The 16,648-nt window shown below is 38.7% G+C and overlaps 1 protein-coding gene across 3 annotated transcripts; it reads left to right on the top strand.

Moving 5' to 3' along the window:
- Positions 1 to 1,282: 1,282 nt before the first annotated feature.
- On the top strand, positions 1,283 to 15,276 carry LOC104596133 (uncharacterized). 3 transcript variants are annotated; one of them, XR_016080795.1, is made up of 7 exons: positions 1,283 to 1,578; positions 1,987 to 2,306; positions 2,402 to 2,516; positions 12,531 to 12,652; positions 12,825 to 12,974; positions 13,075 to 13,181; positions 14,730 to 14,828. XR_016080795.1 is itself a non-coding variant. In XM_010257164.3 (7 exons), the coding sequence occupies exons 1-7, from the start codon at positions 1,560 to 1,562 to the stop codon at positions 15,043 to 15,045; spliced, it is 855 nt and encodes a 284-aa protein (XP_010255466.1). In that variant the 5' UTR covers positions 1,283 to 1,559; the 3' UTR covers positions 15,046 to 15,276. The 3 variants fall into 3 exon arrangements, 2 of the variants coding, with proteins under 2 accessions (XP_010255466.1, XP_010255465.1); XM_010257164.3 differs by lacking the exon at positions 13,075 to 13,181 and adding an exon at positions 14,995 to 15,276 and having other exon boundaries at positions 2,402 to 2,495; XM_010257163.3 differs by lacking the exon at positions 13,075 to 13,181 and adding an exon at positions 14,995 to 15,276.
- Positions 15,277 to 16,648: the final 1,372 nt, after the last annotated feature.

Raw genomic sequence — 16,648 nt, 5'->3', positions numbered from 1 at the left:
TTTCTTACATTTTTGGCAAACGGCCATTTTCCCCTTCCCCTCAATATTTTCTACTTTGAAAACTTTCCAAATTGGGCTACTCAACTTAGAAGCCCTCCTTTTCCCCCTAGTATCACTACTATCGGGGGTGAAAGTTACACTTCCATCGACATCAAACGCATTGGCATCAATGCTAACACTAATACTATCGTGATGCGATTGAATGTCATCCATGGTGAACATGTTGGGGAATCGATTTTGAGAAGGGCCGACCATTTTTTTTTAATTCTATAAAGATAAAAGTTAATATAATTCGACTTACCCGGATTGCCGGTTCAAAATCCCAACTTGATTTCAATGGTTGAAGCCTTTCAACGTCCTAGCCTCCCGAATTGAGATACTTGAGCTAGTTGAGCAAGCCTTCTTCTTGTTGAAAGTTAAAACTTTGATAAATTTGAGACTTGAGAATTGGAGAATGCAGAATCAGACAATCAACTAATCAGAATTTCTCAGATTGCAGATAATTGAGAATGTATGAGTATGAGAGAGAGAGAATTAAGAGAATTGTTGAATTGGTGTGATGAGAATGGTGGAGGATAGGGCTATTTATAGGAATTGAACATAATTCAATTGCCCAAAATACCCAAAAAACTATCTATTATTTAGTTTTTGGGAGGGGTATTTTGGTTATTGTAAAGTTACTTATAACTTTACCCAAAATGCCCCCCTAAACTAGTTATTATATAGTTGTTGGGGGCACATTTATGTCATTTTTTCAAGCCCTCATAAGCAAAATACAGAAGTACCCCCCAAATGTCTGTTTATAGTTATTGGGGGGTATTTCTGTAAACCTCCCCTAAAAGCTGAAACTAGCCGTTGGGAGCCCAACGGCTATATTCCCAAGTGGGCCGAACACGGCCCGTTATGGGCCTGGCAGGACATGCCATGCTGCGGGCTAGGCTGTACCGACATGCGGGCTGCGAGTGACATGGCACGTGCTGTTGTGCCGTGCCATGTCGGCCCATGGGCCTCAAACCCCGGCCCAGCATGGCACAAAGCTCCGTACCGGGCCTGGCATGGCCCGTTAGCGGTCGTGCCGGGCCGCCCGCGGCCCGGCCCGATTTACACCTCCAGAATTACGCTTGCGATAAAATAGCGTACAGTGCTCGTGTACTCGCGTTTCAAGCATATTTCTCTGGCCCACAATATCCACGCTGGGACCATACATCGTTGTGTTCCATTCGCCTACACGTGGCATCCTCCACCGTTGATTTGGCCAAAGGATGATAATACACCAAATTCCAGGTCTAGCAACTTCAATGGGGTTGCATCTTTTTAAAACACAGCCATGACTGGTAGCTCGGCCATCGGTCTGTTGATTGAAGCACCAAACCGCCAATAATAGCAGCTGAAGGTCATCCTAATTCCTTCAAATCTGAACATGCAAACCCTAACAGAAATTTCCTGATCTTTAAACTCAACTCCTTTCCGTCCAACTCTTCTGGATGCAAGTTTCTCGACTCGCTGACGAGTTCTACTAATTTTCTGTACTTCGCCATTCAACGATCGCGTATGTTCTTATGAAACCTTTCGAAAACGGTATGCAATTCGATATTTTTATGAGTCCTTACTGTGTACTAAATGGCAAAGAAGAGAGAAGAAAATATCAAAAGAGTATAAGTAATGATAACAAAATAATCTCTCTGTTGTAGCTGCTTGAAAATGTATTAGATCTGATAAACTTATCTCAAATGTTACTTTTTAGTACTATGGTTGTGCAATTTCCATTCCAAAGCTTTTGCTCAATAAAATGATCCTCAGTGCCGCTTCTCCTTAGAGGGCTAAATAGTTTTCTGCCTAGCATTTGTCATTATAGAATTCACGAGCTCAATTCAGTCCGACTATACACGTTTATTTTTTGAAAATTCTATATCCTTATGTTTTTGTGAAAAGTTTTGGATTTCTTTTACTGATTTTAAGTATTTATTGCTTGTTTTCCGCTTGAAGGAATGCTGACGGGTCATGCAATCGGTTTACGGGAACATAGTTCATCGAATCAGCTCCTACTTGCAGATCCTGTAGCTGATTTTGATGATGAAGAAGCAGAAATTCCTGGGAGGATTTTGTACAGAGCTTCGTTTGAGGAACTGGCGGAAAGCCACATGCAGTATGACACGGTAATATGGATCCTTATAGCGCTACTTCTTGTTTTAGCCTGGGGAGTTGGAATTATTATGCTTCTGTACCTGCCTGTTCGAAGATATGTACTTCAAAAGGATATTTTCTCAAGGAAGTTGTATGTTACACCTGACGAGATAGTTTATAAGGTACTTTTCTCATATATTTTATCTTTGTATTATCAGTTTGTAGTCTTCTTTTTGTGTTTAACATGATATGGAGCTAATGAAAGTACTTCTCTTAGGTTTCAAGACCTTCATTTTTGCCGTTTTGGGGAGTTATAAAGATTGAGAAGCACATACCTCTTGCCCTGGTGATTGACATCATTATTGAGCAAGGTACACGGCAAGACATTTGTGGTTAGATGTTTCCAAACCCACTGGCAGCTTCTGTGTTTTTGGCAGTTTTATCTTTGAACCACAAATGGACACATCAAATTTTCAGCTGCTACAAGCCTACAACACAAATGACAAAACAAAAGAAACCGTGGTTTTTAATTTTATATAAAAATTGGGAATGTAAAATGTCATGCACTGCAAATTCTGGTATGCGATTTGATGTGGAAGATATGAACATATTGTAGAACCTGTTTCTAGACTTCCTGAATTACTTCATTTTGTAGGGTGATTGAAGTGTATTATTTGAGAGTTTTATGAACTTTTTTTAGTTTTGAGGAACAAGATCAATTGATTCACTCATACTGATGACTAAATTGTTGAGGGAATAGTGGGGAGTTGCCAAACCCTAGGAGCTCTCACAAATGCGCAAGACGTACACACAAGAGTTGGACACCACCTCTAACCTAAAAGCTTAAGCTATTATGTTGTGGGCCAATCCTTGTATATAAGTCTCTTGCCTCTCTTATCCCTTTCCAAGGTGGGACACATTCACTCACATGTGAATCCTAACAAACCCCCCCTTTGTGTAAGCTTACAATCATTATAAGGAGCCCACACTCAACCACTAGTTGCCAAGGGAGAGAGTCATCCCCATTCAACCATGGGTGGGTTAGGCCATGGGAATCACCAACCACTCTTACGAACCACTCCCCAATTGCTCTCACCAACCTTGGTTCAAAGTATCAATACACCTAATACGCATGAATAGGTGTATCGAGTGTTTCGATACCTAATAACTTTTTTTTTAGTAGTTCTTTTCAAAATTGCTTTAGGGGGTCGGTTTTAGGCCCGCCTACCCCTTGAAACTGGTCAAAATCTGAAACACCCCTTATTTAGGGTTTTGGGGGTTTGTCGATATGATACAATACATACAATACAGGGCGTATCATGTTGAAATGTTGACCCTTGTCACCAACCACTCAACTAGGGGGAACTAGAAGAGGCATAGGAGTCATCACATGCATTCATTAAAACTTGTGCTCAACTGAACCATACTCTAATACCACTTGTTGGGGGCACCGAGGAGAGTCGCCAAAACCTGAGAGCTCTCACAATGTGTAAGACTTACACACAAGAGTTGGACACCACTTCTAACCCAAAAGATTAAGCTATTAAGTTGTGAGCTAATCCTTCTATATAAGTCCCTTGCTTCTCTTATCCCTTTACAATGTGGGAGACATCCACTCACATAGCCTTGCACCAACTACGCAGCCACTTTCAACTTCGAGGTCTGTGGCCCCAGACCTAATATGCTCCATTTTGTAATATTGTTACCTATTGGGACTATTGGGTTCCTAGATATATATTTGTGCCAATAATGCCACTTATCTATTTCAATATTCTTGTGTGGTACTTTCAATCTATAGATGTGCTATTTCTTAATTGCTAAAGATTTAGCCCCCTCTATCCATAGTTACCAATCCACAAAATCAATGCAACTTTAAATTGGAATGACAAATTATATAGTTACATTAGATAGTTTCCTCTAAAATTTAAATTTAACAAAATATTTAGTGAATTATGAACCATGTAGCAAAACCAAATTGCTAGCTAAATAACTATGGTTTTGACCAAAAGAGATCAAATGCATTAGCTTTATAATTGAAATGTATATATTTTTACTAATCGTGAATAATAAGATTTTTGTTCATCAATGATGAGAAAATATTGCAAAAAAAACAAGAAAAAGAAAAGGAGATACAAGAAGTCCTTCATAAGGAGGGAGTAGAACCCATGCTTTTCCACTAAGGCCATCCAAACACAACTAAGAATCAATGAAATACAATTCAAAATCCAGGAGAACCATGACCTACAAGGGGATTGTGGTTCAACAATATAACTTTATTATGCCTACACTATCTCTGGCCAAATTATCAACTGAGGACTTGGCTTATTTTTATTTCAAGATGAGAGATATTTTCTCTCTAGCAGCCAAAAGTCTGGTATCTTGAATACAATGCTGAGGGAGACATGGACCTTCACCATCTCTCATTTTGTCAATCATAACTTGTGAGTATATGCTAAAGGAGACACAGACCCTCCCCACCATCTCTAATTCAGCCAACCACAGACTGGTGGTTTTCATCAATCTCAGTTCCAAATAGGCTAAACAAGAACTTTAACCTCAGCCTCTAAAGCAACACTATCAGTCCATAATCTCCACTCTGATTGAAGCCCCAATAGGGTCAAAAAGAACTAGAATGAACTTTCTTTTTGGTTACCTAAAAGAAACCCCAGTAGCTAAAAAACTTGGATTCCAAGGGAAACAGCCATCAAAGTTCAGTATAACTGCTTATGCACTGATAGAAGATGACTTTTGCGGTACACTCTATCTGCTAGTTATTACTCTGAACAAATGATCCTGATAACATCAATTGTAAAATCTCGGAGTTCCTCGGTATAAATCCAATGACTGGATCTAAGTATGATGAGATCAATCAAAGTTTGTAGTTGTTGTGTCTTGTCAAAGAAGTCCCTCAGATTGCCTTTTTTCTGTGATAATTAAAATTAAAACCATTGCATTAATTTCTTCACAAACCTTCCATAGAATGGCTGCCTGTAAAATTTGCCACATGAATATATAATTACCCCCTCTCTTCTCATTCTAAATGGTAACCTCCTGCACAGTTTCCAATCGAAAATGCATTCTTTGTTTTATTCAAATTTAAATCCCTGTGATAGTAAGCAAAACAGTATATTAAAGAAAATGAGGGGGTGATTCCCCCAAACAGTGCAGTACTTTAAATAGGGTCTAATCAGTCTATCAACCCCAAACAGTGCAGTACTTTAAATAGGGTGTAATCAGTCGATCAACCCCAAATAGTGTAGTCAAGGCATAAACAAATTTTCAGTAGTCAATGACTAGGTGTCTGACGTCCTTAAATTCCTCTAGGCAACTAATTGACAGTTCACATAGGTACTTGCCTGAGTAGGTTTAGGAGAATAGAGTGATGGAGATAGTCTTGCCATGATTAAGGAGGGGAAACAGAAGAACAATTAGGCTATTAAGTTAGACTAGATATGACTTGGACACCATTTAGTTGATGCTTTACCTAGGCATGCGAAAACTACTAGGAACCATCCTTACTATTCTCCCAAATATGTACAAGAGAAAGAAAGGTGTAACAACAAAGGATGGCCTTAAAAATGTATGTGGTGCATAGGCTGAATTACTAGATTTTTAATTATATTAGTATACCAAGTTTCAGGGAAGAAGGTGTTTTCTCCTAAAGAGATGGATGGATGAAAATCATTTAGGCCACTGGAAGAAAGCCACCAAAAATTCCTACTATGAACAAAAAAAAAGTGCTAGGATTGCAAGTGACGATCTTTTGGAAAGATTACTAGGCTAGGCATCTATAATTTTCTGAATCAAGCCATCAATAGTTGGCAAAGATTTTTTATTTTCCTAAAAAATTTATGAATAAGAGAACTTCAAAAAATTAATATCCCTAATAGATTAGAGATTTTGTTCACACTTTTTAATCCATTAAGCATTTCTGTAGTCAATCTGTCACCTTTCCATTTTTCTCTCATCTTTTTAGATTGGCTCTAGCTATCTGTTTGGAAAAAAAAACCCTGTTTCAAGTGATAAAACTTCATTGTTGTAGTGAGAATGGGCTGAATGGGCCTTGTTCTTTATTTCTTTTAAGTAGTGTTTAAAAGTTATGTTTCTTAGTTATGGGCCTTCTTTTATTTTCTTTAATTATTTCTTTAGTGCTAGTTGCCCCATTAAGGGCATCCAAGTAATTGTACTCAGACTTAGAATTATTAATAAAAGTGATGAAAGGGGGCTAGAGAAAGAGGTTCAAATTCTTCTTTTCTCTCTTCCACAACCTATTGCTGAAACTTCTTCTTTTCTTGCATTATCTGAATTACTATAGGTGTAAATTTCAACTTGGTATCAGAGCAGGTTCTCACTTTCAAATTTTTTCTCCTTTCTTTGTCCATACATAGTGTGTATGGAGAACTGGTCGATTGATCAATCAACTACTTATGTGGCCCAGTTAGGAAGGTTTTTGGAGAGTTTTGTGGAGGTTTTTCATCCTTAGTTGAAGCCTAGGGCAGGTTCTTGGAGATTTTTCCCAGAAACCCTATACAACTGGAGAAACCTTGTTACAGGTCATAGAGACAGTGTGAACCAAGCACTTGGGAACTAGAGGTAACCTTTTGATTTCTATTAGGGGCGGTTTCGATCCGATTGAATTCTGGAACCTTTGGAAAGGGCGGTTGAAGTTTCTATCTTTGTATCCATCCCATAGGACCCTGTGAAACCCTAATTTGTTCTTTGCTTAGAACAATAAATCTAGCCTAGTAAATCACTTATTTGATTTTTGTTTGCATTCGTTTACTCAATGGAGCAAACTGGAGGAGAGACCAAATATTCCATAGATTCTGGGTTTGGACATGTGGGGGGTCGGTGGAGAATCTTTTTGGGGCTGTAACTACTGTGAAGCTAGATGGGACCAATTATTTAGCTTGGTTTCAATCTATTAAGATACATGTGTGTAGTAGAGGAAAATGGGGTTATATTACCGGGACCAAGAAGAAACCGGAGGAGGATGATCCTACCTGTGAAAGGTGGATGTAGGAAAACTACACAATAGTGGGTTTGTTAGTGAATTCCATGCAACCACACATTAATCAGCATTACCTGTGGATGGAAACTACAAAAGAAGTGTGGGGTAGTGTCACAGAGACCTATTTCCAAAAGCTTAATGTTTCTTGGGCTTACAAATTGAAGCATGATGTGAATAATCTTAGACAAGGGGAGAAGCCCTTAGCAATCTATTTCTCTATGCTGAAATCTCTTTGGCAAGAGATTAAGAGATTGATCTGATGGAGACTGTTGTTTGGGATTGCACAAATGATGCAGAAACATATAGAAGGTTGGTGGAGAGAAATCAGGTTTTTGAGTTCCTCACCAAACTCAACTCGGAGTATGATATTGCAAGGCAAAATGTTTTAGCGAAGGATGAGGTAACTTTGTCTCAGGCATATGCTATGGTGAGCAGTGAGGAGAGCAAAAGACAGGTTCAGTTTGTTGAGCCGCAGGTTGATCATTATGCTAATGCTAGGATGAAGTTGAAAGTTAGCACTGGGTAGAAAGATGTTATCTGTGAATACTGCAAGAAGCCTAAACACTCTAAAGACACATGTTGGAAGCTGCATCCATAGCTCGTTCTTATCAGATTCAAGAAAGAAAATGGTGGAAAAAAGGCTGAAATTGGAAAAGGTGGAAATGCAAATGTAGCCATCTCTTTACATGGTGAACAAGGATAGGGTGGAGAGAAGTTAGTGGGAGAACAGCTTGCAGCCGCCATGGCTGAATATGAGAAGTATGGCTGAATCATTAGTCACTTGGAGTCCATTGCTATAGCTCCTTCAAAGACTATTCCTTCCTGTACATATGCTCACTTAGGTATTCATGCCACTGCACATCATGCTTTTCTGTCTCATATACTCATAAATCCCCTTGGATAATTGATTCAGATGCTTTTGACCATATGACCAGTGTTTCACAGTTATTTATCTCTTACCAACTTCTTTTTGGCCGGGATAAGATATCCCTTGTTGATGGCTCCCTAGCCCCTATCACGAGAAAGGGAGACATTAAGACCTCTAATGCATTGACCTTATCATCTGTTCTTCATGTACCCAAACTTAATACCAATTTGCTTTTAGTTAGTAATATGACTAAATCCCTGAATTGTAGTATGACCTTTTTTCCTTCATATTGTGTTTTCAGGACATGGAATCTTAGAAGGTGATTGGGAGTGGCCATGAGGCGAATGGGATCTATCTGTTAGACATGCTTGAGCAGAGCCAAGTACAACCTAAGAGAACTGCATTTGTCAGAGTCCACTAGTCGTTTGGGTCATTTATCCTTTTCTTCATTGAGTCAATTATCTCTAGAGTTATTTATAGGAATTAGTCTATCGAATCTTCATTGTGAATCTTGTGAGTTCTCAAAGCATTGTAAGAGCACTTATCCTTCAAGTAATAAAAGATTAACTATTCCTTTTAATATTGTTCACTCTGATGTGTGGGGGTCTTACCATTTACCATGTATGGGTGGGTATAAATATTTTATCTTGTTTATTGATGATTTTTCACAATATACTTGGATTTACCTTATGTGCTCTCGGGCTGAAGTGTCTAAACTTGTGCAACAGCTCCATGAACACATACTCACTCAATTTAATACCCACATCAAAATATTCCAGTTAGACACTGCTAAGGAATATTTTAAGAAGGACCTTACCTCCTATCTTGAAAAGTTTGGGGTTATTCATCAGAGTTCTTGTGCCCGCACTCCACAACAAAATGGAGTAACGGAGAGGAAAAACAAACACATTGTGGAAATTGCAAGGAGCATTCTTTTTGTTACCAGAATATTTTATTAACTGCATGCCTTCTCGAGTCTTGGGGTTAAAATCTCCTTTTGGAGTCCTTTTTCCTGATGTTGAGATTTTCTCTATTCCTCTGAGGGTCTTTGATTGCACTTGTTATGTCCACATTCCTAGTTCCAAAAGACATAAGTTCGACCCCAAGGCTCAGAAGTGTATCTTCCTTAGTTATGCCTCCACACAGAAAGGGTATTGTTGTTTTGATCGCATTAGTGGCACTCGGTTTGTTTCCATGGATGTCACCTTTGTAGAGTCAGTTCCTTTTTATAGCCATCCTTCTGAGGGGGAGAGATCTCTCGAGTTTTTTTCTTCATCCCTTTGCCAACTCCAGTTGAGTCTTGTGTTGAGCCCTCTACAGTTACTCCCATTCCCGTGGAGGCATTGTTGAGGGCTCGAGAATAGGATCTCGTCACGGGTCGGTCCACGGGGAAAACCTCCTGTTTTCCCTTGTTCCTTCCTGTTCGTGATGAACCTATCTTGGCGCCTTTGGTGATTTGTCCAAGAGATCACCAACTCTCCTAACTCACTCGTTGACTGAATAATTTGATGATTTCATTCAATGAGGGTGTCTCCTTAAATAGGAGATTACAAGAGTCCTAATCTGAGGGAGTCTCCTTGTTGAATAGGGAGACTTCCAGTTCTATCTTGCTAAGGATAAGATAAGCTAATCCTAATCTGATAACTTACTAACAAGATAAGATAAGAGCAATAGAATAAGATAAGAACAAGCAAGATAAGCTAATCTAATCTGGATGAGACTGCTGCTGCTGAACTGGGTAGACTGAGAATCACTGAATCATTACTGCTGTTGGCGGTGGGTCAGGTTCTTGCTGCTGCCGGCGGCGATGGTATGTCTTCTCGAGGAATGCGTCCATAACAGGCATCCTCTCCTTTGAGGTCTTCTACTCCTGATCCTCCCCCTCCTCTTACTAGACCTCTAGTTGTTTCCACTCATCCTATTCTCTAGAGGTGGTACCGGCGGCAAAGGCTAAGGCAAACACAGGTTGATCCCACACCTCCAGTTGCGTCTCAGGCGCTCCTTGTTACTGGAGAGAGGACATGCCCATCACCTGTCCACCAGCACCCTCGTTTCCAAAACTTGACCTACCCATTGCTTTAACAAAAGGTAAGAGGAAATGTACAACTTATTGTATTTCCAAACACCTTTCCTACAGCTTGTTGTCCCCATCCTACCATGCCTTTCTAACCACACCAGATTGGAGGGATGCTATGAGTACTGAAATAGAAGCCCTTCATAAAAACAATACCTAGGATATTGTTGACTTGCCAGCTGGAAGGAACTTGTTGGGTGCAAGTGAGTTTTCACTATCAAGTATTGTGCAAATGGGTCAATTGAGAGGTATAAGGCTTGGCTTGTTGCCAAAGGATATACCCTGGTATATGGGATAAATTACATTTAGACCTTTTCTCCAGTTGCTAAGATGACTTCGATGAGAGTTCTTTTATCCTTAGCAATGAGCTATGAGTGGTCTTTGTATCAATTTGATGTTAAGAATGCATTCCTAAATGGTGATCTCGTTGAAGAGGTATATATGTCTCTTCCTCCTGGTATATATGGCAAGGAAATGCAGGGTAAGGGGTGTAGATTGAAGAAATCACTTTATGGCCTGAAACAATCCCCACGTGCTTGGTTTGACAAGTTTAGGGCTGCTCCTGTTTAGTTTGGCTACACTCAGACTTAATTAGATCATACCCTCTTTGTTAAGAGAAAAGGCACTCTGGTGACAATGTGACATTCCTTATAGTTTATGTAGATGATATTGTGGTTACTGGCAGTAATACAGAAGAAGTCAGTGCTCTCAAGCAGTTTCTTAGTTCTGAATTTGAAATTAAAGATTTAGGGGAGTTTTGGTATTTTCTGAGCATTGAGGTTGCTAGGTCCAAGGAAGGTATCTTTATTTCTCAATGGGAGTATGTGCTAGACCTTCTTACTGAGATTGGAAAACTTGGTGCTAAACCTACCTTTACCTTATTGATGTGAATCATAAACTCTCAGCTAATGATGGAGAACTTTTAGCTAACAAGGGAGTGGTTTCAAAGGTTACTGGAGAAACTTCTATATCTATGTATGACTCATCCAAACATTTCATTTGCTTTGAGTGTCATCAGCCAGTTCATGTATGCTCCTAGAGACACACATATGGCTGCTACAAAAAGGGTGTTATGCTACCTTAAGGGAACCTGGGAAGGGTATATTATTTGCTAAACATGGACACATGAAGGTAGAAGCATATACAGATGTTGATTGAGCAGAAAATGTGGACAACAGGAGATCCACATCAGGATATTGTGTTGTGGTAGCTAGAAATATTGTTTCCTGGAGAAGCAAAAAGCAGTCGGTGGTTACTATATCTTCAGCTGAGGTAGAGTATAGAGCTATGGCCCATGGTGTTTTTGAGTTGTTATGGCTTAGATCTCTCCTTAATGAGATGGGTGTTTCATGTGGCAAGCCACTAATGTTGTATTGTGATAACTAAGCTGCTATTAACATTGCTCACAACCCAGTTCAGCATGATAGAACTTAGCACATTGAGATAGACAAACACTTTATTCGGGAGAGAGTGGCTTCAGGAGAGGTGTGCCTACCCTTCATTGCATCAGAAGAGTAGCTAGCAGATTTTCTAACTAAGGGAGTCCCAAAGGCAAAGCTTCAACATTATGTAAGAAAGCTGGGCATGATTGACATTTATGCTCAGTTTGAGGGGGAGTGTAGTGAGAATGGGCCAAATGGGCCTTAATGTTCTTTATTTATTTTAAGTAGTGTTTAAAAGTTATGTTTCTTAGTTATGGGCCTTCTTTTATTTTCTTTAATTATTTCTTCCACAACCTATTGCTGAAACTTCTTTCATCTTCTTTCTCTTCCTCTCTCTCTCTTTTTTTTTTTTTGATCAATAACACCAGCTTCATTAATTTAAAAGAAAACAGGGATTATGGATACAAGAGGGGAGATAAAATATCTTAGCTCCCCAATAACAGAATACAAAGAGAAAAAATTAAAAACTAGCCCAAAAGACAGACTCCCTATTCTCCCCTTGCTTGGCCAACCCATCCACAAATGAATTGGCACTCCTCTTCACCCAGCTATATCGTATCTCAATGTCCTTACACAGCCATAAGAATTGTTTCTTTTCATTGTTAAAGTTCCACAATCCATTGTCCTCTTTCTTCAACCAGCTAACCACCACCTTCGAATCACCTTCCAGGATCAAACGGCTGATATTTATATCCTTTGCTTTTCGAATTCCTTCAAGTGCTGCAAGGATCTCAGCCCTAAGAGAGTCACCTTCTCCAATAGGGCCAGAGAATAAAGCAATAACAACTCCTTCCTCATTCCTGAAAACTCCTCCAATCCCAGAGGGCCCTGTATTCTCTTCCTCTCTTTCCTTCCTTTCTTGCATTATCTGAATTACTGTAGGTGTAATTTTCAAATATTGAAAAGGCCTCAATTTTCTTTGAGTTGGTATACCTTTAAAAATAAAAGATAAATGGCCTATGAAAAATTCCTTCATTAGATTAATGAAATTTAGTAAGTTGTTTCCTTCAGGTTGTTTGCAATCAGTATATGGAATCCATACACTTAGAGTTGAGCACATAACCCATGGAAAAGCTGCCCCTGTGGATCAACTACAGGTTCAAGGAGTATCTAACCCAGGACTTCTGAGGAAGGTAACTCAAAACTCCACTGATTACCTGTCTCTTCGTATTTCAACAATTCTGTATGTGCAACATCCTTTCTAGTTGTTTTTATTAGCAATGAAAATAGATGGCTACATTTGATGGTTTGGAGATTAATTCATATCCTTTAATTTTATTATGGGGATCTCTGCATGTCATGCAGATCATTATCACTGAAGCTGCAAAGATTATACAAGAAGTTAGTATAAGCTTGAAGACTAGTCACATTGGTGAAGGGGCAAGTACACCAGTTCGTATGGCATCTTTGTCTGAGACACAACCAGTTGGTAGATCACCATCTAAAAGTTGGAAGGTAATGATTTATGACTCCTAAAATTTAATAGTGCTTTTCCCTTCTGCAAAACTTGTTCCAAACAAACTGTCACCAACTGTCTAATTATTTTTCTCTGAAGCTTGTCTGAGACTTAGATACTATTTTAGTTCAATGAACGACTGGCACTTCAGAATGATAAACGAGGAATGTTTTCTGTACTACCATGCTTTTGTGTGGATGATATGGGTCAGTACTGTACATTCTTATCAGGCTGGGATTCTCCAATCATCAGGCTCTTGTAATATGATTACTTAGGCCAAAGATCAAGCTGTTATGAAATTTCTAGTTCTTTGACAACTTGTATCAATTTATTAATTTGGGTGATAACTAGCATGACTATAATTGAGTAAATATCTCTATAGATGCTTATGATAATCTAATAAAGCTCATATTTTCCATCAAATGTTTATTAGCGTGGGTACATTGGCCATGTGGTCCAGAGTGATGGCATAGTGCTCAATATATAGCAGGCCTATTAGATGAGCCTGCTGCCTTCATTGAAGCTGTCTTGCATTCTGTTCTTTGTGATGGCTACAGTCTTTGTAGTACTTCAATGCTCTTGACTTGTGTTTGTCTGTACCCTCTGGGGGATGTTTATGTTTTTTGATTTTGTTCTTGTTGATCAACAATAACATTGCAGATCATGTTCAGTTTTGTAACTTTTGAGTTGCTTATCTCAGGGATTCACAAGTCAGGATTTTTTGGGGCCCTAGGTTGTTGCTTTCATTGTTTAATATTTTGTTTTCTGTTTAGATTATCTCTTTGGGAAATTAGCAATAACCAAGGCTTTATCTGTTTAGGCCAGAACATAAAAATAAATTTGAAATATCTTTTTCCCTTATATTTTGCAAATGTATGAGGGAGGAAAATCTCATCTTTGATATGTTATTCTAATATTTTAAGGACTGGATGGGTTGGAGACAAAATCATGCACACTGGGCAGGGAAACCAATCAGGAGTGGGGCGAACGTGGGACTCACCTTATTCATACAGAACACCAGCATGTTCACTCATGATAGGTTGCCCAGTCCGCAGTGCATGATTTTGTCTCCAGCCAATCAGGAATTTGACACAACCAAGAAGAAAGACAAGCTAACAAATTCTTGTAGCACAACTGCATCAACAGAAAGGAAGATCAAGTAAACAAAAGAATATGGGAAAGGATAGTTTGAATAAAAGGCTCCCTCTCCAAATAAGACCTTCATGGAAACCTATTTCCGTTGCAGAAACAACCATCTGGATGAAGGCCTAATCCCAAAAAGGGCTATTATCCAATGATGGTCCTTGTCATCCGGGGACTTGGGAGGGATAGACTGGATACAGACCTAACCTTTGTTATTTATCATCATCATCAAACTGCATATTCAAAGCCTTTAAATGCCATGCTTCTACAGTTACCGTTGTCCAGAATTCTATATTATAATTTGCAAGGTGGCTGCCATGATGTAGAATTGTAGATATAGGTCTTTGACTCCTTGTGGTCGGAGGTGCTAGGAAATGTCCAGAATTCTCCCATTTTGACGTATTCTGACTTGATAAACATTTGAACAAGGAAAGGGCATCAGAAAGTGGAAATTCTTTCTTCTCTGGGATTCAGTATAAATATAAAAGTATAATATTAGCAATGTTTTATATTCTACATTGTAGGCAAAATTCTTCCATTCTATTGTTGATGGATTTGTTATCATCATGCCTTTATGCTATTAAATAACTGCTTTATGTTTATATATGCAGGTGACAGGTTCACTACAGCGTGCCTTACAGGAGACTAGAACTGCAGTGCCTAGTGATTTGTTGCTACATAGACTTGAAGAAGTTAAGCAATCAGTTAAGGTGTGGATCTCCACTTTTTTTCCAATTTTAAGATTTCAAGATATCTATAGCTTATTATCCAATTTAAACCTTAATTGTCTTTTCATTTCATAGGTTCCATTTCTCTTCTATTGTTGACTTTTATTTTTTCTTTTTAAACTGCTTTAACCTATCCCTTCTTCAACAGAGAATTGAATCAATTATTGAGAAGTCACAAGTTTTGCCCGAAGGCAACTGAACTAACATGCTCTCTCGTCCACCTTACCAATACTCCCTGTAAAGTTCTCAGAGTTTTGTTTGCCAACAAAAGATAAAATGCATTGCATAATTGGTCTGTAACTATTGTTTTTTTTTTTTTTTTTGGTTCTAAATAACTATTGGATTTTGGAAGAGGTTATGTATATGATATCTTCTCCGGTTTGCATGCTTTAACACTTATATTCAAGGTGACCGTCGGTGCAGATTTTCAGTATTCTCTGCTAACCCATTGTCCAGCTGTGATTCCAGTATTAGATCATGAATAATCTGTCATTTACTGATGAAAATTGTAGTGTAAAATTATTAAAAAAATCAGTTATGGAAATATAAAATAATGCAGTCTTTAATAGGGGCAACTGATGATTGATGACTTTTAGAGCCTTTTGTTTGCTATCTTTTTTAATTTTTATTATAATACAAGATTGGGAAATGACTTCTCGTTTTCAGTTTGAAAAACCTTATTTTCTAAACCCGGTTGGGGCCCAAGTTAGAGAGAGAGAGAGAGAGGTGTGCTGGCAGATTGGAGAAAACCTCCTTACTTTAGGCACAGCATGTATTTGAAGTGGTATTTGGCAGATTGGTATTCCCTGGGACCTTCGATTTGAAGGCATTGTCTCTTCTCCTGTTTCGCCAGAGTCCATTTGTCTGGTTTGGAATTTTGGATCGGCTTATGCAACCAGATCACACATATTCCTCATTCAGAGATTGTGCCCTTGTGGGCCCTCGAGCCTGACCAGAATCCAGAATGATTACCTAGAGGCTTTAGATAAGTTAATCTAGGCTGATTATGATTATTACCTAGAGGCCATTAATTTTTGAGAAATCTAGAATGTATGTTACTGTAGAAGCGTTCATTTTGGCCCTACCCATCAGAAAAACGAGTTTATTTCAAAGCTCCCAGGGATGGGCATGTAATCAGGATTGTATGAGACCTGAATATTCTTTTTTTTGGCTGTTGTTCAAGTCTGGTTACCGTCCATTAAGCTATGTTGGTTTGAAGGTAAAGGTAAGGGAACCTATTACCTTTCCCTTCAAACCAAACATAACCTAAGATGCTTGGGAAGACATTTTCATCCTTCATGAAGGAACAAAATTCAATTCCTTTAGGCTCAGTTTGGAAGGAGTACATACAGATACAAATTTGACCTTGTATTTTGTATGTATTTGCATTATACATATTTGTATTTGTACTCTTTACAAACTGAGCCTTAGTGATGATTTGGTAACTTTTGGTAACTCCATTAAAAATGGCTTAATATTTTTTTTATCAGCAACAGAAAAAAATCTTTTATTAATTCTGAAAGAAAATTTACAATAAGAGTAGCCTCGGCTACCCCAAACTCTTAGGACGATAGCAGAACCATATTCTTACAGTTACTGCTGAGTCCAAAAACAATTCCCTCTATTGACCCCTTGCTTGACAAAATAATCAGCTAAACTGTTTGCTGATCTAGGAACCCACTGCACATTCACCTGCATGTCTTTTGAGAATCTTTTAAACTTCTTCACCCAGCTTCTGATTACCTTTGAATCTCCTTCAATCAACAACTTCCTGATCCCTTTCCCATGCCTATTGGACACCA

Source organism: Nelumbo nucifera, chromosome 1 (assembly GCF_055504915.1).
Source record: "Nelumbo nucifera cultivar China Antique chromosome 1, China Antique-T2T, whole genome shotgun sequence".
NCBI classification, from domain to species: domain Eukaryota; kingdom Viridiplantae; phylum Streptophyta; class Magnoliopsida; order Proteales; family Nelumbonaceae; genus Nelumbo; species Nelumbo nucifera.
This window is presented reverse-complemented; position numbering and strand designations above follow the sequence as displayed.